Here is a 23,397-nt window from a genome sequence, read left to right as displayed (position 1 = left end):
ACACAACCTCAGTAGATAGGTAAAGGATCTTTTATTGATGAGTGCCTACGTATGCACAACACCATAAGGTGAGGACAACCATTGATGTCTAACTTCTACACACTTTTTATCGAACTTACAACCCTATGAGCGCCTTCCTATCTTTTTTCGCCATAATTGCTCTTTTTATCAAAGGAATTATGGACCCGAGATTCTATTCTGAACTTCCTGTAGGTTTTATACTTGTTTAGGAATTTTAGATTATAGTACGGAAAGAACCTTATTTCTCTTTAACCAAGAAAAGACTTGAATGGAATCCATGTCCTTGTTCTGATATTGGGACTTGAACGACTACTCCTAGCTTTACTAGGTCCCAAACCCTATGCCAAATGCTGTTCTGGGCTTTTATTGATCCTAAGTTTGACACTAAGAATCTTTTCGGGGGGATTGAAGATTTTTTTTTTAAACCAGATCGGATTACCTCCAGGGTCCAGGGATTGGAGGTTATCCTTTCCCAGAAGGGAAGAAAATTCTTCAGTCTCCCCCCTACTCTGGCATCATTGCTTATCTCCGGATTTATTTTAGGGATTAAGGAAAAACCACTTCCCTCTACCCCCTTTTGGGTAACTCCAACACCCTGATTTCCCTTTCCCCCTATAAGATCTATCCTGGCCGGAGAAGGAACGAAAGGGAAATTTTCTTCCATCTGTCCTCTGGAAAGCCTTTTTTCTTATCGGACACCTTTTCAAGAATCTTATCTAAAACCGGCCAAATACATACTCTCCTGAGAAAGGGATGGAGCATAACTTCATCTTAGAAGTTCTTTCTCCGGACCATGACTTCATCCAGAGGGCTCGACGAGCTGCATTGGATAGGCTCGCATTCCTAGCTGACAACCTGATTGACTCGGCAGAAGTGTCTGCCAAGAAAGCCGTTGCTGATTTAAGCAGAAGGGTGTTATTTATTACTTTGTTTTGTTTCTAAGATAATTTTCCAACTCATTTAACCAAAGGTACATAGACCTTGCGACTGAGATTGCCGCAATGTTGTATTTAAAATTAAACATGGCTGCTTCCCAGGATTTCCATAAGAAACTGTCTGCTTTCATCTCCATTGGATGTGGGACGAGGAAGAAACGATTTACAGTGCTACTCCAGTGACTTCCTGGGAGCACTGTAGGGGAGCCAAAGGACGAGACACGGGGGGGGGGGGAAATCAAAGGGGGTATATATATATATATATTCATGAAAAATCAACGCAACGATTTATATATAAATCACAATGATGTGACCATAGAGATAGTGGATGAATTAGTACCGCAAAGGTGAAGGACTTACCTTAGCGGGGAGGGAAATATAGGATAACCTCAAGACAACTATACTTCCCTCGCTGAGGTCGCTTCTCAGTATATAAATGTGGCTTCTGAGTCCCCAAAGGATGACACCCGGGCTCCTAGATGTAGCAGAAGTCTTTATTTGATATAAGAAGCTTGGCGCCATAGAAACTCTTAATTGAGATGCATCCTCAAAAAGGAAGGAATTTTTTTATTTACCTTAGCAACTTGTGCATCTATTTTAGGAATTTCGTCAAATATTTTTGACTCTAACGCTGGGTTCAGACCTGAGCGTTCTGAAAGGAGCGCTCTGTATGCGCGATTGTACCGGCGTTTGCAATCGCGCAAACAGAGACAAGCGAACGCCCATTGTCGCGCGTTCCCGAAAGTCTATGTACGGGAACGCTCGACAAGACGCCCCAAAGAAGCTCATGTACTTCTTGGGGCGTCGGGCGTTTTACAGCGCGATCGTACGTGCTGTAAAACGCCCAGGTGAGAACCATTCCCATAGGGAAGCATTGGTTTCTCCTTGTTGAGCGTTTTACAGCGCGTAGGAACGCGCTGTAAAACGCTCAGGTGTGAACCCAGGCTGATGGATCAAAACAGCAGACGACTTTTGAAATCCCTTGACACCCCCAATCTTCTCAGGATCTGACCACTCATCCAGGATCAGGTCTCTGATATTTTCATTGATGGGAAATACTCTAGCTCTTTTGACCCTCAAACCACCAAACATTTCTTCCTGGATGGAGTGTGCTTTCTGAACTTCCTCCACCCCCATGGTAGCCCTAACTGCTTTCAAAAGATCATTCATTTCATCCACAGCGTCTGATAAGGGGTCCTCTTCATCCCACTGTCTGGAGGAGGAAGCGTCATCCAACAAACACTCTGAATCAGAGGATGAAGGCACTATTAATTTTGGCCATTTGGGTGGAAGCGGCCCTAGGAAAGCTTCAGACATGTGAGACAAAGAAGATCTAATTTCTTCCTGTATCATGGTACTGAACTCGTCCATAAGTGAGGGTTGCTCCGCCAGTACAATATTTGCAATACAATCTTTTAAAAAAAAAATCGGGGTACATATCTGGTAACTTTTTGTAGCAAGAAATGCATTTTGATGTTTTTTTAGGTTTCTTTCTGTGCCTTTTTAGGGACCTATGAGGCGAGAAACAGACCAAAATCAGCAGGAGGAGGATGTATATTCATAATATATATATATATATTAATTATGTCCTGGTGTGAGTTCACCACTATGCGCATCAAAGAGAGGGAGGTAACCTCCCATTTCCTTAAATATGGGTGCTCCCCCTATGTCCCAGTGAGCAAATTAAATACGTGCAAAAGAAAATCCCCGCAGGGAACTTACAGGAGGCAGCGTAGCAGCATCAAGCTTTCTAGAAGATTGCAGCTCAGAGCCTGACATAACAGATTTCCAGACTTCAGATCAGTCATGCCCCATGGCTCCCCCTTTATACCTGATATCTGGACACTGCACGCTGCCTCCTGGGTCACTTCCTGGATCACACCAAATCGGAAGTGCCGACATTCAAGAGCGCAAGACGCGCTGGGCGCTCACTCCCAGCTTAACCCACCAGGGGAAAGGATGAAGACGGCGCCCTGGATTAACCAGAGCGAGCCCTCCCGAATCTCCCCTGCTCAGTGTTAGTACTAGACCACTGGCGAGCAGGGGAACACCGTGATTCAGATAAGTGCTACTCCGTTCATCCGTGACACCTATAAGGATGGAGATTTTCTTCCTTCATCTCCCTGACGCACAGGGAGACCTTTCTCTCCCCTGGCCTCTATAGGGACAGGAAACACTGGTGTATGGTGGAGGGAGGGGGCAATTTAACCTTTCACTGTTCCTGCCCCTACAGAGGTCAATCTCCTTGTCATGCCGTCATGGTGATGATATAGAAATCTGAGCTTTAAGAGTATGAGAAGTTAATGCTACTGAAACTTAAATTGTTGAACTTTGAGATTATTAAATCTGCTTATAATCATAATTGTGTGGCCTGTAGTGTGAAAGAGTATGGTTTTATCAGTAGGCATGTGCAATACAACATACTAGTAGAAATATATAAATATTCATATAATCTAAATAGGGAGATCTGGTTTTCATTATACGTAACATCTAGCCTTTGCTCTACTAATGTATGCATATTTCACATACTGTATCTTTTATATTGTTTTAATTGGTGACAATGTTCAGCCAGTTCAACAGCTACTGGAACTATATTAAATTTGTCATAATAAGCCCTCCTTAATTAATATGAGAAACTGTGTGACGTCAGTCCTCTTCTTGAGCACAAAATGATGCATCTGCTTTCTTGTGGTCTCTGCCGGCTGACGTAACTTAGGACAATCATTACAATCTCCAGAGTGAACTGTGTTAGCGTGGAGTTCCTGAGCAACCTAAATTCTCGACTCTAGCAAGTGACTCCAGCTAGGTGAGCCTTTCCTGTCCAAACATTACACTGTTGGCTGTTCATTTTGGTGATCATATGTGGCTTTCTCCATTGATAGCACCTGATTGTGGGGGGTTAGATAAGCCACATTGGAAAAGGTCGGTCAACTTAGGTTAAAACGTGGAATTCCTGCTGAGACAATGCTTTGAAGTACTGTAAACTGGAACCAGCATCAGAGCTCCTATTGCTTGTGTCACACATATACTTGCTTGTTTCAGGATTACACCAAACTTGTAATTGTAGAGGAAAAAAAGCAGTCTAGAAGCCATTACTTCAAAGTGTGTACAACAGAAAATATAGGAGGAAATATGAGAACCATTATTGGGTATGATATACTCTTCCAGTAATTCTCTGTGTCATTTTTTAGATATTTGTTTCCACCTACCGAGGAGCAGGAGGCATTACGGCCCATCTAGAATGACAGTTACATTAAAACATAAATAACTCAAACTACATGGTCGCAATGTCTTTCATACTGGAAGAGACCCTAAAAGATGCATCGAGTCCAGAACCAGCCGAATAACTTCCCAAGGAACATGTTTGCACAATGCATAAAAACCTTGATGCCCGTGAGTCTCTACAAAGACACGAAACATTGACAATAGAACAATGCATATTTATAGGGCACATTTTACATATTTACATCTATACTTCCTGCTCCTTACATCGCAGATTTACATAGCAGCATGTTTCAGTCCAGAATGCATCAAAAACATTTTATAACATATCTACAAGTGGTATTCAAGATTGAAATTCAGCCTAGGGCAGTGTATTAATGTCCAGTCAAGGTGATATACGGATTTCCATCAATCACTTGCTTGAGAGATATTTGCTAGGTTATCCTCATGAGAATCATCCTTTCTGGCAATACCATGGTGATGAAGCACATCAGAATACTGCAGATAATCTTGAAGGCAGACAGGAAGAGGCAGTCGAGATATGTATTTATTAGACCGTAAATGTTCCGTTTTCAAGAGCGAACGGATTTTAAGTCGGCAGAGATGCATCAGTGATGGGAGAGATGCTGTGCATGGTGGAACAAAAAAACATATATATATTTTGAGAGGAATACAAAAGTTTGTTGAGTGTTTCAGTAAGCTACAGGGTGCGACCACATTGAGGTAAGTTATTCATATATTGCAACAGATGTTTAAATCGTATGGCACGAGAAGTAGTTGGCAGATCGGACAGTGCGGTTGCTGAGGTTCCACATGAGGCTTGTTCTGCTAACATATGTCTAGTTATCTCCCAAGGCCTCAGGCTTACATAGGTCCTAAATTCCTGGGGACTAAGAGCCTTCACAACACGTGGAAGAGTGGCAAACGCTCTAGAGACACCAGGTAAATTTGTAGGTACTTAGTAGGCATGAGCAAAACCGTAGAAGTTAAAGTTCGCCGGGTTTGGCACCCGAACTTCACTTTATTATTTTCCGTTATAACATGGTTATATCAGAAATAATAGCAACCATATGGCCATTTAGGGGTTAAATAAAAACAACAATCAGCCTTGTCAACTTGATCGCACTGCAGTACCTTCTTTTATCTTTACTGAACAGGACCTGCGATATGCGTGATGACATCACCATGTGGCAGGTCCTGTTCACTGAAGATAGAAGAAACTGCTGCGCGATCAAGTGGATGAGGAGGAGTTGCTTTTTTTTTTTTAAACCCCTACATGGCCATATTGTTTTGCGTTCTGTCTTAAGAATGCTACTATTTTCCGATATAACCGAAAACACTAAAATCACCCGAACACCGAACCTGAACACCGGACCAAAACTCACAAGGTTCGGAACACTGCAGTTCAGGTTCGCTCATCCCTAGTAGTGGGCCCTTTATGGAAGTGAAAATTCCATCCCCCTCAATGCTCGGGCCCCTTGTAAGGATTATACTTACCTGCTTGTACAGAGCAATTCTAGGACTGTCCGTGAGTCTTCAATCCCATAATCTTCACTCTACAATAACTCCTTTGGCATTAGATAGATTAGATTACTATATGTATGTATTTGGTTCTTGTTTTCTACAACTCCCCCCCACACACACACTCCGATATCATTGCTAGACCTTTTCCTACAGGTGATTGCTATATGCCTTAAAAGTAAAAACTGGATATGGAAATAATACCGTTTAGACTGAAAAGTGTTGGCTCCAGTTTTATATACTCTGCTTTGTCCAACTGATAATTTGGGATTTAACTAAATCTATTAACATTTTTATTCTAAAACCCATGAATGCCAAGTCCTGTATCCTGCTACTTTCAATTATCTTTAATGCTTGTGTTTGAGAAAGCACCAGTGCCACCCTCCTCATTCACCTCTATCCTTGCATGACACCGCTAGTTGAGTACACATCAAAAGAATTTCAAAGCCTCTTGCTTCATCCATCACCTCCTGAATAGATATTTTACATAAGGATTATATTTCTTTTTTCCATCTTCATTTTTTTCCCACCGGATTACAACGTGAATACATTTAGAAAGTTTGGACTGGATGCTTGCAAGTATTAGGCAGTCTTAAACTGAGCAGTTACAGTGAGTTCTGATAGGAGCCAGGAGGTTTATGATTGTCAAGCTTGTTATACAAGCTTCAGCTCCTCGCTAACTTTATGTGCTGACAGGAAACATTGGAAATCATCATTTATAAAAGTCTGTCAGTGCTGGACTGTAAAAAAATAAAATAAAAATATATTTCCTATCCATCCTATTTTTAGCCTGAGCAGTTCTGAAACTTTTAGGATTCTTGTCAGAAGTTTAAAATTTAAAGGGCACCCGTCACCTACCGAGAAAGCAGATGACCAATTTGTGAGCTGGGCCATGACGGCAAAGCATCATGACTTCTAACACAGGTCTTGACGTATGTTCACGAGGATGTGCAGGAAATCATTTACCTGCAGTGTGTTCATCATGGGTAAACAGCTTCTAAGACATCTTGAGAATTTGTCTCTCAAGACGATCATTGATTTTCTGGAAAAACCACTGCAGCAGACCACAACCATAGTATAAAGCAGTGGTAGAGTGCATGCACTGAATTGATTCTGACATATTTGTAGCTGCAATCAATATGGACAATCAGGAGACAGATGCTGAACAGATCAAAAAAGGGACTCAAGGGGACGTTCACATGGGGTGGAATTTTCAATGCAGATTTTGCTGTATTTCCACAACTGCGACTTTGAGGCAGATTTCAGCCTCTACATTGCAAAGGGTCAAATCTGCAATGGAAATACACAGCATAAATGGACAAGTTCCAGATGTAGAATGCACAACGCAGGTCAATAAACACTGCATATTTTTCCACAGTGTGTGGATAAACTTTATCAAAACCTCACATTTTTTGCTGGATTAGAATGCAAATTTGAAGTGTATCCATCTCACGTGGACGTACCTTCAACAGTCCCACTGTATGTCCAAGTGGACGTTTAGTTTGCTCATCTGATGCTGGGTTTCAGTTCTGCACAAGGTGACGGCAAGGCCTTCTCATCAAAAAGCTAAATGTCAAGCACAGAAGGAAAAGGACACACCAAATGGCACGGCTTCAGAAAGAACGTGGGGTGGAGGAGAGGAATTGGTTTTTGGTGTTTTCTCAGCTATGGACGAGGAGGTATGTACATAATAGTGTACTGGCACCTAGGAACTTGTGTATACTGCATCCAACCCGAGTAAAGAAAAGCCAGCTCCAGAGACATCATCAGTGGTACAGCAAGAGTCTCCCATGGACATCTATCTGCACCATTAATACAACTAAAGAACCCTTATCAGGTAAGAGCAGGTTTTCAACATGGATCATCTCCCCAGAGGGAATGCTGCCAGAACAACCTTGACATTCATCGTCCACTGCTACTCCCCATAATGTCAACGGTGGCCAAAAACATAACGAGCAAAAATGACCTTCTAAACATATGTGTTGACTCTCTATCCCTTGATCAGACTTTACTCCTTCCCTTACACAGGGCCTATTTATTCCATGACCTACCCATATGAGTGAATTCTGTACAATTATTTTTACCCTTGGATTACTTTCTGTTTTACTTTTGACAGCATGGGTTGGGCTGGAAATCAGGTTAAACCTCTCCCATGATTCAGATATCAGGTCATGAGCCTAAACTGAAATCTATGTCAGCCTCTAGCAGAAAATTGGTGTAAAAGAAGATAAATATGCCAGGGCCATGCTTCTCTTTTGGAAAAGTGCCGAGGATGGTGGAGAAACGCCACTTGGCATTGTGTGTGACTTTTTTTTTTTACACCATAAAACTAGCACGGGGATGACAAATTCCCCTCCAAGCCTTCAATGATAACTGTGTAAAACAGTCCTCCAATTACATCTATCTGCTGAAACCTACCGGTAACTGTGGCTTGTGTACCGATATCCGTGTATACTGTCACAGGCTACTAGAGTGGGAATACCCCTTTAAATAACCTCAGAACACCCTGAATACATAAACTGAAGAGAAATACAGAGGGATTTCTTTTAATTAGCAGTGATATTTCTAGTAAAAGGTTAAAGTAAATGTAAACCACTGACTTTTCTCCCTTTGCTGGCGATTTAGCAGAATTTCTGATATGAAACACAAAATGGCATCTCAGTAAATAATTACCTATAAAAGCCGACTATGAAAGGTCTTTTAATTAAAAGGGGTTTTCTGGTAATTGTTATTTTTTTATCAAGTGCCTGCAATATGCCCCCTGAACAGAAGATTCATACTTACAGTACCTGCTCCAAACTGTTATGGTCTACTGCGCTGCCTCTATCTTCCGGACATGGTTACATGCCCCCCTGCAGTGGTGACGTGCTGCTTGTGACCACATCCCAGCTGAAGCCAGTCACTGGCTAGACCATGTCCATAGCCAGCCCGATGTAAACAGTGTGGGGAACGCTACACGGAGGTAGCAGGGGCAGCGCTGAGGACTGGAGTGGTGTGAAGCAGGTAAGTATGGTTCTGGGGAAATGCGGCGGGCACTTGATAAAAAATAATTACCAAAATAAAATCCCATGCATGGCCGTTCTACATTGCCAATGTATTTTTTAATGTTACCATGATTTTGTTTTAGGAATCTCTGTTACTACCTGTATTAATATTCAACTAGCAGAAGGACCCGGCTTCGCACGGGTATATTTCATCTAATGTTTGTGTGTCGTTAATAGATATCGACAGTATCCCCCATAACAGTGACCTTCACAGTCCCCCCACCCCTTAACACTGACCCCCCCCCCAAAGTGCCCCGCCTCCTTAAAATGGGACCTCCACAGCAGCCCACCCACCTAACTTTGACCTTCACAGCAGGCTGCCCCTTTAACAGTGACTTCTACAGCACCCGCCCCTTAACACTGACCATAGATTACAGTTCCCTTAACTGTGACCTCCACCATTCCCGGCCGCCTTAACAGAGATCTCCACAGCGACTGTCCCTTTAGCAGTGACTGCCACAGTACCCCGCTCCCTTAACAGTGACCTCCACTGTACCCCACTCCCTTAACAGTGACCTCACAGTAACCCGCTGCCCCGTTTAATAGTGGCCTCTACAGTCCCCTCCTCCCTTAACAATGACCTCCACAGTGCCCTCCCCTTTAACAGTGACCTCCACAGTGGCCACCCCTTTATTAGTGACCTCCACAGTATCCAGTCTCCTTAACTGTGATTTCCACAATAACCCACCCCTTAACAGTGACCTCCACAAAAGCTGCCCCATTAACAGTGACCTCCACAGCGGCCGATCCTTTATTAATTAGTGACCCCCACAGTACCCCATCTGATTTTCACAACACCCCGCCCCTTTACAGTGGCCTCTACATCAATCTGCCCCTTAACACTAACCTCCATAGCAGACTGTCCCCTTAACTGTGACCTCCACAGCACTCTACTCCCTTAACAGTGTCATCCACAGCACCCTGCCCCTTTAAAGCTGACCTACAGCAGTGAAGAAAAATGGCTGGGTTGTTATGGAAATCTGGTGTAAAACTCTGTGTGTGTGGAGACTACGGGCCTGCGAGCTTCTATTGGTGATAATGACCATGTGTATGGCAGTTGGCATATGAGGAGAAAGACCTGCAGGCTTATATTGGCTAATTTAGATCATGTGATGGTGCCATATTTGCATTTTTGGGAATATCTCAGGAATGGTCCATGCTAGAGAGCGGAGACCCGGTCTAAAACCTTCCCGGACACTCGATGTACCTGTGTGCCAGATTTCACAATTGTAAATGTGATTGTGCGGATTCCTTTAGCGTACATATATACATACTGTGAGGGGTAGCTCTCTTTCACTGGGGTCACAGATATCTTCACGGATTTTCATGTTCAAAATGTGCTTTATTTTTGGCAAAAGCTCAAACAAACAGTAGGAAATAAATGCCTGCCCGCCTGGGCACTAACTAAAACATAAGACATGTCTCTCTGACTCACCTACAGTATACATCACAGTTCACACACTGTTTCAGGTGCGGCTTTCTCAGCCCAATAGTCCACCAATCCCCAGGCTGCAGCACGGTCAGAATATCTCCCAGCCTCGTGGTCTCTCAGCCTGGCCCAGCTGAGACCACACTCACAGAGCCTCACCAGGCCTCTGTTTGCACACTTCCCCCTTACTTACACCCTAGGAGGTGCTTTATGCCAGCCTGAGTACCTCCAGCTGGTCTCACCTGTGGTGGAATAGGGGTGTGGGCCGCACTATCCACCCCTTCCTTGCCTCTAACCTGTGTGAGATCTGTCACCGTCTCACAATACATACATACACTCAGTTTTATATATTAGATACAATCCATTGCATTTCCTCTGCAAACCATAGCATCAGTAAAGGCCCCCCGTTCACATCAGTTTATTATTGGCCAAACTGGCTGACATTTTAATGTTTTTGGAGAGCTCCTGCCCCCGAAGATGATGTTGGGGGAGGAAAGGATGGGACTGGGCAAATTTCTTTACCTGATCTTTTTCTTATCTGAGAGAAAAGCCACCACAATAGATGTCTGGCAGCAGCTTTCCCATTTTCCCCCAATAAAAAAATACATACAAACTTAAAGGGGTTATCCAGGAATTAAAATTGCTGACCTATCCTAAGGAGAGGTCAACAATATCAGATTGGTGGGGGTCTGACACCCAGGATCCCCGCCGATCAACTGTTAGAAAAGGCCTCTTCCTAGGCCATGTGACATCATCGTACATCAGTCACATGGCCTAGTTGCTGCTCAGCCCTATTCACATAAATGGGGCTAAGCTGCAATACCAAGCACAGCTGCTATCCAATGTACGGCACTGTGCTTGGTAAGCTCCCGGGAGGCTGCTGCGCTCACCAGTGCTTCGGTGAGCGCAGCAGCTTCCCAAAATAACTGATTAGCGCCGGATGCCCCTTTAATGAACTGAGCATACTGTATGCGTATTATGTGTATAAGGGCGAGTCAGGAGAGAGAGCAGTCAGCTGAACAAGGCGTTCTGCCAGCAGCCTATGAAGGTGTATGGGCACCATAACTTTAGCGACAACAGTTGGAGTGTCAAACATAGTCAAAAAGTGCATGAGAATTTCAAGCACAACCATACACTATAGGGCTAAAATTTACATTTACCCTAGAGAAGCCATTTGAAATTCTGATGGATTTGACAGCAAAAAATAGTGAATGTTGATTTTTCTTTCCATTAAAAAAACCCTGAAACCCTAATGAGCTCCACTATAAGACAATAGAGTCCATCGTTTACATCTGTCCTACAACGGATATCACACAGCTACATCGCATGTGTGACTAAAGTCTCATGTGGACGAATCCTCAGAAGATATATCTCCATACGCGCATCTATACGTGTACAGTTCCTCTGCAATAAAATCATTTTGTTATTTGCTTACAAGACAAGGAGCTGTTATTTTAGCCAAAAGCGTAGACTTGTACTTCACACATCTTACTTAGTCCTGTACTGTTGTAGTTTTCAGTAAATGCCCTGAAGAGCTTTTTTCCCCCCTCTAATCACTATAATCCGAGGCACAGAGAATTCATCTGACAGTTGTTTGCTTACCGAAATGCTTGTGTGGAATCCAGGTGAAGTGTTCTGCGTGGGTGGACAGGAGCATCTCCACATCTGCAGAAAGCCGCTTCCAATTAGTGAACTCCAGAGTAAAATTAACAACCTCGTTATTTACAGAACGGATCCTGCACAACGAAAAATGAAACGAAACGTAATACAGTGCCCTGGAACATCTCGTCTCTACCGCTTGGTGACATCACTCATTAAATACTGAATGGACAGATAAACAGATAAAGCAAGAGACTTATATGGCAGAAATGGAAGGGGGGGGGGTCATAAATAATAAATATATTATTTGCAATTTTCTTAAAATATCTGTCAGTAGATTGTAAAGTCAAAATAATGGTTGAAAAACCTTAAAAGAAAATCTGGAATCATTCGACCAGGTTCAGATTTAAAAAAAATGTATACATATAACCTTACACAACACATTTTTGGTCTTTTGGGGCCGATGTCTACGAGCCTGGTACATTAACTGGAAGGGACATCTGTCCTTTCAACTAGGCAATTGCCTATTATTCAGAGATCCCTTGTATACTGTCTAAGGACCACAACTGCTGTGTAACCATCTACAGCGGCTACATAGAGGATGCCGACCGGACCTCTTGAGAAGTTTACTTTTCATATTATGGTTTGCTTATCCTATTTAGCTTGTTTAATCAATGTTACTTATAAAGGTGGTTGTCCACTTCTTTACTATTGATTATCTCTCCTCACGATAGGCCATTAATATCTGATAGTCAGGGGTCCAACATCCTGAACCCTGGTCAATCAGTTGTTTCAGAACTGTGAAGCCAGTGCCGGAAATACACAACTTGGTCAGTTGTGTGGTGGACGGAGCTGGCTGCTACAGCACTGCTCCCACTGAAGTGAATGGTGGCAGCACTGCAGTTACAAGGTCAGCCCACTGGCCAAAGGATGGAGCTGTGTATTTCTGGCGCAAGACTCTGTAACAGCTGATTGGGGGTCAGACACTCTGCAACCTCACCAAAGATCAGAAATGATGATAGGCCATCAATTGGAAATGAGTGGACAACCCCTTACAGTATTCTCTATCAAAGGTTGGCTCATTGATACTTGACATTCCAAAACCACAGATTCTCAAATTCAAGAACAAGCAACCATGTTTGTTGTCTGTATATCTCTAATTACCTTCCACTCAACCACAACTTCCAACATCAATTTACTACTCCAGGCATTATATTCAGTCCCAGTTTCTGATCCACTCTCTGAAAACTTTAAACCTTAAATGATTTAAAAACTCAGCAATTTGGTTTATTCTTGCATTACACCTTCACTGTTCCTGTTTTGGCACTTACAAGGTCCCCCGCTTAGTCAGTCACTGGCTGAGGCAGGCCAGAGCCACGGCCAGTGATTGGCTGAGAGGGAATTTCCTGTGTGTCAAAAGGGACCAGAAAGCAAAGACCATTAGGTTCTCACTAAGGCCCCCTACATATTTGTCGAGCTTTCAGGATCAGTTCCACTCCGGCATGAAGCAGAACATGAAGCAGAAAACGCACAGGGGGAACTGGGCCAGAACTGATTCCATATCTTTCTATAGGATCGTGTACATACATTTGGCACAACAGTTGTGATGCCGGATGCCAAATAGCACCAGACACAAAAAATAACGCTGCATGCAGCATTTTTATGTCCGGCCCTATGAGTGTACACAGGCCGGAGCTGTGCACATAAATAATAATAATCTTTATTTATATAGCGCCACCATATTCAGATGCACTTTACAATTCAGAGGGTTAATGTAAAAATCAAAAGACATCACCAAATTACAGGGTAATAATTAAAACACTATGGGTGAAGGCCTCGCTCGCAAGAACTTACAATCTATGAGGGAATGGGGGTGACAAAAAAAAGGTAAAGTTGTTTATTTAACAAAGCAATCCAGCCATATATATACTAAATAGAGTTGTGCAGTACAAGCTGCATGAACTAGTGCCTTGGAAGTGGGGATTACTGTCAGAAGTTAGAAACATAGAATGTGTCGGCAGATAAGAACCATTTGGCCCATCTAGTCTGCCCAATATACTGAATACTATGGATAGCCCTTGGCCCTATCTTATATGAAGGATGGCCTTATGCCTGTCCCATGCATGCTTAAACTCCTTCACTGTGTTTGCAGCTACCACTTCTGCAGGAAGGCTATTCCATGCATCCACTACTCTCTCAGTAAAGTAATACTTCCTGATATTAGTTTTAAACCTTTGCCCCTCTAATTTAAAACTATGTCCTTTTGTAGCAGTTTTTCTTCTTTTAAATATTCTCTCCTCTTTTACCTTGTTGATTCCATTTATGTATTTAAAAGTTTCTATCATATCCCCTCTGTCTCGTCTTTCTTCCAAGCTATACATGCTAAGGTCCTTCAATCTTTCCTGGTAAGTTTTATCCTGCAATCCATGTACTAGTTAAGTAGCTCTTCTCTGAACTCTTTCCAAAGTATCAATATCCTTCTGGAGATATGGTCTCCAGTACTGCGCATAATACTCCAAATGAGGTCTCACTAGTGCTCTGTAGAGCGGCATGAGCACCTCCCTCTTTCTACTGGTAATGCCTCTCCCTATACACCCAAGCATTCTACTAGCATTTCCTGCTGCTCTATGACATTATCTGCCTACCTTTAAGTCTTCTGAAATAATGACCCCTAAATCCCTTTCCTCAGATACTGAGGTTAGGACTGTATCACTGATTTTATATTCTGCTCTTGGGTTTTTACGCCCCAGGTGCATTATCTTATCCAGATTTTTGACCATTCCTCTAGTTTTCCTAAATCCTTTTCCATTTGGTGTATCCCTCCAGGAACATCAACCCTGTTACAAATCTTTGTGTCATCAGCAAAAAGACACACCTTACCATCGAGGCCTTCTGCAATTTCACTGATAAAGATATAAAACAATATGGGTCCCAGAACAGATCCCTGAGGTACCCCACTGGTAACAAGACCATGGTCTGAATATACTCCATTGACTACAACCCTCTGTTGTCTGTCCCTCAGCCACTGCCTAATCTATTCAACAATATGGGAGTCCACGCACAAAGACTGCAATTTATTGATAAGCCTTCTATGTGGGACAGCATCAGAAGCCTTACTAAGTTTCAGATAAGCGATGTCTACTGCACCTCCGTCATCTATTATTTTAGTCACCCAATCAAAAAAATCTATAAGATTAGTTTGACATGATCTCCCTGAAGTAAACCCATGTTGTTTTTCATCTTTCAATCCATGGGATTTTAGATGTTCCACAATCCTCTCCTTGAGTATGGTTTCCATTAATTTCCCCACTATTGATGTCAGGCTTACTGGCCTATAGTTGCCTGATACCTCCCTACTACCTTTCTTGTGAATGGGCACAACATTTGCCAATTTCCAATCTTCTGGGAAGACTCCTTTTGCCAGTGATTGGTTAAATAAATCTATTAATGATTTTGCTAGTTTGCCGCTGAGCTCTTTTAATAGCTTTGGGTGTATCCCATCAGGCCCCTGTGACTTATTTGTAATAATTTTAGACAGCTGACTTAGAACCTCTTCCTCTGTAAAGACACATGCATCAAAAGATTTATTAGTCTTTCTTCCTAACTGAGGTCATTTTCCTTTGTAAAAACTGAACAGAAGTATTCATTGAGGCAGTCAGCTTGTTCTTTATCTTCTTCCATATACCTTCCTTCTTTTGTTTTTAATTTGGTAATTCCTTGTTTTAGTTTCCTTTTTTCATTTATGTATCTGAAGAATGTCTTATCGCCTTTTTTCACTGACTGAGCTAATTTATCTTCTGCCTGTGCTTTAGAAGCTCTTATAACTTGTTTGGCCTCTCTCTGCCTAATCTTATAAATTTGCCTGTCATCCTCAGTTTTTTTTTGTTTTCTTTATAATTACTATATGCTATCTTTTTGTTTTTAATGATTTTGGCCACTTCTGCTGAGTACCACAGTGGTCTCTTCCTTTTTTGCTTTTACTGACAAGCCTAATGCAATTTTCTGTTGCCTTCAATAGTGCCACTTTTAAGTAGCCCCATTTCTCCTGGACTCCATTGAAACTGTTCCAATCTTATAGGGACTCGTATACCACTAATCAAATTTTAGAAAAGTTTGTTTTTCTAAAATCTAAAACTTTTGTTTTTGTATGGTGTGACTCAGTCACTGTACTTATAGTAAACCACACTGACTGGTGATCACTAGATCCCAAGCTTTCCCCTACAGTAATATCAGATACCAAATTCCCATTTGTGAATACTAAATCTAAAATGGCCTCCTTCCGGGTTGGCTCCTCAACTACTTGCTGTAGAGATAATCCCAGTAGGGAATTTAGAATATCTGCACTCCTGGCAGAACTAGCTATTTAGGTTTTCCAGTTTACATCAGGAAGATTAAAGTCTCCCATAATAATAACTTCCCCCATCAATGTCATTTTAGCTATTTCCTCAACTAGTAGATCATCTAATTCTTTGACTTGGCTAGGTGGTCTATATATCACACCTACACAAATTACCTTATGATTATCAAGCTGCAAGGTAACCCAAACTGACTCTAAATTGGTCTCGCTAACTTGTATCAAATTAGATTTCATGCTATCTTTCACATACACGGCCACCCCTCCCCCCTTCTTGCCTTCTCTGTCTTTCCTATATAGAGAGAACCCTGGTATTGTTATATCCCAGTCATTACTCCCATTGAACCACATCTCAGTAACAGCCACTAAATCTATATTCTCAGATGCCATTATAGCCTCAAGTTCATTGATCTTATTCCCTAAACTGCGAGCATTTGTAGACAAGAATCTGAGCTTGTCATTTCTTAACCTTTGTGCTACTGGCATCTTCTGGCATTGTTCCGGGGGGCAGTCGGACTGCTGGATTATCACTCTTTTGCCTCCCTTTCCTAGTTTAAATTCTCCTTTAGCAAATACTTGGAACTGTTCACTGGACATTGGTTCCCTTGAGAGAAAGATGCAAACCATCTTTCTTGTACAGTTCTTTTCCATTCCAACGAGAGCATTAGACACAAAGCCAAACCCTTGGTTCAGACACCATTCACCAAGCCATACATTGAATTCCTTAATGTGCATCTTCCTGTCATGTTGAAGGTTATGCACAGGCAAAACTACAGAGAATGAAACAGTTGATGCAACCTCCCGTATATCATTTCCAAGTGTGTGAAAAGCTTCCTTCACCTTTGAAACCTCATTGCATTTGTCCTAAGATGGACAATAACATCCACCTCCCTTTCCTGCTTTGCTTGCCTAACAATATTAAGGATCTGCCGTCTATCCCTGCTAGCGGTAGCACCAGGGAGACATCTCACAACACCATTTTCCTCAAACTTCACACCTCTTATGATGAGGAATCGCCCAACAAAAGCTACTTACTATCAGTCCTCACCTTCTCCTTTTTGTCTTTGGCTGCAGTCTTGCATACTTTAGGCATGGGAGATGATTGTTTCTCACCTACTGTGCTTGAGCCATCCCTCATGTTGCTCTTGCACTCTGAAAGTGCTGCAAATGAATTACGGAGAGCCACAGACTGTGGGACATGTCTTCTATCAAAAACTCTCAGTCTACCAGAACCTGCAGTAACCCATCTTCCATTTCTAGGGGGCCTCTGTGGCAGTGGCATTGCAATGTTCTCAGCCTGAGTTTATTTAACGGTTAATTTACAAATCTCAGATTTCAAAAATGTAATTTCCTGCTGCATTATGAAGAACTGTCTAAAGATCAGACAGCATCCAAACCTTCTGAAGAGTGGAACCTGAAATAAAAGCACAACAATTCCTGCACAGAACCAGGTCTGCCATTTTAAAGAGGGGAAAGATTATAAACAAACAAATCTTACTTTTTTAGATTGTATCCACCTCCAGATTACCTCCTGAGTATCTCCTGAATATCTCCAATGCACTTATAAAAATCAGCACTTGGAAAAATCAGCAAGCTATAATTAGGCAAGCTAATACTATGTGGCTATATATACACACACTCCCACAAAAGCTCCTCCCCAACAACAAATTTAACACCTAATCACCTATGCTAATTTGCAATCAGACAATAGTGATTGCGTTCAGTTAAAGCTACTTTCAGACTAGCGTTCGGGGCTCCGCTTGTGAGTTCCATTTGAAGGCTCTCACAAGCGGCCCCGAACGGATCCGTCCAGGCCTAATGCATTCTGAGTGGATGCGGATCCGTTCAGAATGCATCAGTCTGGCACCGTCTGTCCTCCACTCCGCTCAGCAGGCGGACACCCGAACGCTGCTTGCAGCGTTCGGGTGTCCGCCTGGCCGTGCGGAGGCAAACTGATCCGTCTAGAGTTACAATGGAAGTCAATGTGGGCGGATCCGTTCGAAGGTGACACAATATGGTGCATTTTTCAAACGGATCCGCCCCCCATTGACTTTCAATGTTAAGTCTGGACGGATCCGTCTGAATACAAATTGTACTTAGACTTTTTTAGTAAAATATAATGCAAACGGTTCCGTCTGAACGGATACCATCGTTTGTATTATAGGAGCGGATCCGTCTGTACAAATACCAGACGGATCCGCTCCGAACGCAAGTGTGAAAGTAACCTAAGAATAAGGGTTCAGAAGCAGGAGAATTAACAGTGAAGAGTCAGTTTACCGAACATCATAAGACCGCCTGAAAATATGTGTTTTGAAGGCATGTTTGACGCAATGAAAGTTGGGAATTAACCTGATTGTCCGGGGAAGTGCGTTCCAGAGAGGAGGTGCAGCTCGAGAAAAGTGTCAAAGACGGGAGTGTGAGGTTTGAATTATGGAGGATGTTAATATTAGATCATTGGAAGAATGGAGTATGTGAGTAAGGTGGTAGATGGAAATGAGGGAGGACGCGTAAGGAGATGCAGCACTGTGGAGAGCTTTGTGGGTGAGAAGTTTGAACTGTATTCTGTGGTGGATAGGCAACCAGTGAAGTGATTGGCTCAGGCTGGAGGCATCCTGGTAGCGGGTGCACAGATCGATGAGCCTGGAAGCTGTATTTAGAACAGACTGAAGGGGGAGAGGATAGTGAGGAGAGACCTATTAGTAATTAGTTACAGTAGTCAAGACGAGGATGAATCAAAGTAACCACAAGAGTTTTGGTCTTTTCCACCATGAGAAAAAAGCTGGAGAAAAATATAATTACAATATTAACTTTAATTTATCCTCAATGAACGGCCACATAAATATCAGTTGTGTCCAGCTCACGCCCTAAAATACCTCGCCGGACACAACTGATGTGGAGCTGGCCTAAGCACCAGAATGAGAGGACACAACTGAGAAAGGTGAATATCCTTTTTACTTAATCTTGTTATGCCATTCTGGCCATTTTTGGAAAAACCTCTTCAAAGGGGACCTGTCAGCTCTAACACGTCTGTTTCACTGGCATTTCTCTTAAAATGACGATGCCGCAGCACCTTCCACTAGCCAAGTTGCTTTTCCTTCTTTTACCTCCCAGTGAACTGATATCAGCAGTATCTGCAAAACAGCTCCTTAACAGACCCCTTAAGGACTTGATGTCCTACCGGTCATATTACACTGACCTAAAAATGTGTGACCGTTCATTAAAGATACCGTAAATTAAAGTGAATAATTATAATTTTTGTAACTTATATATACATGTAAGTACCAAACTTTATACACAAATTTGCTTGTAGGTGTATTTGAATCAGTTTGATTGGACTACACTCCCTGGGATAAAATGCCACAGTTTCTAAAAGTGACTATTTTTTCATTCTGTACCCAAGAGAGACCAGTGTGGAGGGGGCCGCGATGAGCACAGATTCAGAGGAGGGGGCCGGGTGGTTAGCTGTTCAGAGCAGCTTTTTATGAACTAGAAAGTGATAGCTCAGGCCCTGGGGAAACTGTGCTCCAGATGATGCCTGGGCTGTGAATTCTTTATGCTTTCTGAAGCTTATTCAAGTGCATACAATAGTGCTCCCATCTCTCACCAACTACGCAGCGTTTATCTGTCGGGTATGTTTGCACTGAATACTCATTTTTATTTCATAAAGAACTAATTATGTCTGTGTCGCTTCAGCTAAACTACATTGCATAAAGAGACCGCATGAAATGATCACAGCAATAAAAAAAAAGAATGAAAAGGGAATCCCAAAGCCAACTAAACCACAAGGAGTCCCCTTGTGTTCATTACAGAGCATTTATGTTAGAAAGGTATATAGCGCCCCCTGTACTGGTGTGGAGTTTGTATCAATGACATTTAGCTTTCATACCACAAGGTGTGGCTTGACCAGCCAGGGAGAATAACTGGAAAGTGTTCAGATGGCAGCAATTGAAGGGGCCATTAGGATGATCTTTTTGATGATAATCAGGGGTTTCACCTGAACCCCTTTATGATGGAGCGATTTTTTTTTTTAGCATTTTTGTTCTTTTTTACTCCCTTTCCGGAGCCATACAATTTTTTCTTTTTCCATTCACATAGCTGTATGAGGGACAAGTTGTGCTTTTTAATGGCACCATTTAATATTGCATAAGAAGTATTGGAAAGTTGGGGGGGGAAAAAACTCCTAACGGGGTGGAATGGGGGGGAAAAAAACACACACAATTACGCCATAGTTTAATGGGTTTAGTTTTTTTTAAATGTTCCCTATGCAGTAAAACTGACCTGTGCCCTTCATTCTCTGGGTCAGTACGATTACAGAGATACCACACTTGTTTTTCTTGTGTTTTAATAATTAGAAAAATAAAAAAACTTTTGGAAAAAATATTTTTTTTCTTTTCATAGTCATATTTTGACTCCCATAACTTCTATTATATTTAAATTTACAGAGCTGTGTGAGGGGCTCATTTTTGGCAGGGCGAACTGTAGTATTGAGTGATACCAGTATGGAGTGTGTGACTTTTTGATCACTTTTTATTACATTTTTTGGGGGAGGTGAAGTGACAAAAAAAAAAGGCGCTTTGGCCATTTTGATTTTATTTATTCTACACCATTCACTGTATGCGCAAATGATGTTTATTTTTTTTATTGTTTATACTTTTATGGGAAAAGGGGGGTGATTTGAATTTGGACATATTTAAGCCCCCTATTACTTCTCCCATACACCACAGTGATTATATACAGTAGTGTATGGGAAATTTAGTGTATTCTTATGGAGCACTGCCACCTACAGGCATTTTCTATTCTGGTATTTTTATATATTTTTTTTTATCACTAGGAGCCACTGAGGGTTATAATTATTTGCATCCACACGACTGTTGAGCTGTCCTTTTGTCCACATGAAATGTGAAATGTACGGGATGATTTGTGAGAACGACAGTGTTTCTCTCGGTAAACCTCATTGTTAGTAGATGTGTCCTTCAATTACACCGTGGGGAAAACTGCTGTAAACACCAGATATTTAACTTTCATATAAATCATAAGTGATAGCTTTCCAAAGCAATACTGCATCACAGGCGAATGACAAGACTGCAGCAAGTTTAATTAGCAAACATTTCTTATTCCATTGGAAACACTTAATTTGTTGTGGGATTTTTTTTTCTCACCGGCTTTGGCTGACTTGCAAGTATTTTATATATCATGCCTGTCTTAAGCCTTTTCAGAATATCCAATTTGCAGACTGTATTGTGACAGGCAATTATTTCCGAGAGTAAATCTTTCTAACGTCAAGCTCTAATTTTTCTGTGTGTATATTTTGTCACGCTTGAAAATAATGGGAACAATCAAAAGTAAATGCCGTGTCTACTGTTAGTTGATGAGGTGTTATTTTTATTGTTGAGCTGCATTTATGAGACGTAGGAGCCTAAAATACTACAGTGTTAAAGGTTTATTGCTACTTGCTATTGTTAAGGTCACAGAATAATCTCTCTCTTGCACACAGTTCTTGGAGGCAGCATCCTATGGTCCCATTATAAGGCCTCTTGCACACAAACGTTTCTTTTTTTCCGTTTGTGTTCCGTTTTTCTGCGTTCCTATTATTGTCCGCATAACGGACAAGGATAGTACTGTTCTATCAGGGGCCAGCTGTTCCGTTCCGCAAAAAACGGAATGCATACGAACGTCATCCGTATTTTTTGCGGGTCCGTTTTTTGCCCACCGCAAAATACTGAAAAAGCCATACGGTCGTCTGCAAGAGCCCTAAAGCAAATGGTTTAAACTACTTTCACACTAGTGTTTTTACTGGATCCGACAGGGTTCAGCAAAAACGCTTCCGTTACTGATAATACAACCGTCTGCATCCGTTATGAACGGATCCGGTTGTATTATCTATAACATAGCCAAGACGGATCCATCAAGAACTTTATTGAAAGTCAATGGGAGACTAATCCATTTTCTATTGTGTCAGAGAAAACTGATCCGTAGCCATTGACTTGCATTGTGTGTCATGACGGATCCATCTTGCTCCGTATCCCAAGACGGAAAGAAAACCGCAGCATGCTGCTCTATGGTATGGGAACGTACGCAACCAAACGTAACGGAATGCTTTTTGGAGCATTCCATTTTGTTCAGTTACGTTTTGTCCCCATTGACAATAAATGTGGACAAAACAGAAGCGTTTTTTTCCGGTATTGAGATCCTATAACGGATCTCAATACCGGAAAATAGAAATGCTAGTGTGAAAGTAGCCTTAAGCCTCATGCATACCACCGTATTTTGTATCCATGACGGCACATGGGCCTATTCATTTTTGTGGGTCCGCAAAATAAATAAATAATTCAACGGAATACACATGGATGTCATATGTATGCTGTCTGCATCCGTGTGTCCATTCCACAAAAAGATAGAACATGTCTGATTCTTGGCTGCAAAATGCAGCCCACAGACCCATTGAAGTCAACAGGACCACAAAAAAATCCAGACTTCACACAGATGTTACCCGTGTTTTGCAGGCCACAAAAAGGGATACATGAGGCCTTAGGGAACAGAGAAAGGATCCAGCAAAGGTTTAGGTCCTCTTTGAAGAGAATGCCCCTTCTGCAATGGATTCGTTAGGTCAAACCCCTGATAACGATCAGATGTCATTTCCTGGGTGAAGCCGTTTGCAGCAACTACTTTCTCCTGCAACGGCCACTCCAGGAGAAATGTGGTATTGCTTGCGTCCACTCAAATGAATGGAAGATTATGAAATACATGGTCATGTTTTGTGCAGCAGTACTCCACCTTATAGACCATGTACACTTTTGGAGGCATTTTCTTTATTATTGCATTGTACTAATTTTGAGCTAAAATATTTTTAAAAATATGGCGTCCTTTTTTTTGTACAGCGCAGACATGCTCTAGTTCTAGTAGCACCCTTTGGATTTTCTCTCTTTTCCAACATTTGGGGAGCTGACGGACTCCTTATCTCTGCTCTCTGACATAATAAACAATCATTATAGCTCAGTTCTTATCTTACTGATAAGGCTACATGCACATGACCGTATGTGTTTTGCGGTCCGCAAATTGCGGATCTGAAAAAAAAAACGGATGACGTTCCGTATGGCATCCAATTATTTATTTTTTTGCGGATCCATTGTAATAATGCCTATCCTTGTCCGCAAACTAGAAAAAAATAGGACATGCACTATTTTTTTTTTGCGGAGCAACGGAACGGACATACTGATGCGGACAGCACACGGTGTGCTGTCCGCGTTTTTTGCGGACCCATTGAAATGAATG

At 42.0% G+C, this 23,397-nt stretch overlaps 1 protein-coding gene across 2 annotated transcripts in view; it reads right to left on the bottom strand.

Annotated features, from left to right (window-relative positions):
• Nucleotides 1-4,375: 4,375 nt before the first annotated feature.
• The window catches only part of LOC122935747 (ankyrin repeat and SOCS box protein 3-like), a 140,637-nt gene continuing 121,615 nt past the window's right edge, over nucleotides 4,376-23,397 (bottom strand). For both annotated transcript variants that reach the window (XM_044291616.1, XM_044291615.1), the window contains exons 9-10: nucleotides 11,775-11,908; nucleotides 4,376-4,804 (exon numbers count right to left, since the gene is read on the bottom strand). In XM_044291616.1, the coding sequence (XP_044147551.1) occupies nucleotides 4,587-4,804; nucleotides 11,775-11,908 (352 nt within the window). In that variant the 3' untranslated portion in view covers nucleotides 4,376-4,586. The remainder of the gene's footprint in view (nucleotides 4,805-11,774; nucleotides 11,909-23,397) is intronic.

The sequence above is a fragment of the Bufo gargarizans genome, chromosome 4 (genome assembly GCF_014858855.1).
Source record: "Bufo gargarizans isolate SCDJY-AF-19 chromosome 4, ASM1485885v1, whole genome shotgun sequence".
Taxonomy (NCBI): domain Eukaryota; kingdom Metazoa; phylum Chordata; class Amphibia; order Anura; family Bufonidae; genus Bufo; species Bufo gargarizans.
This window is presented reverse-complemented; position numbering and strand designations above follow the sequence as displayed.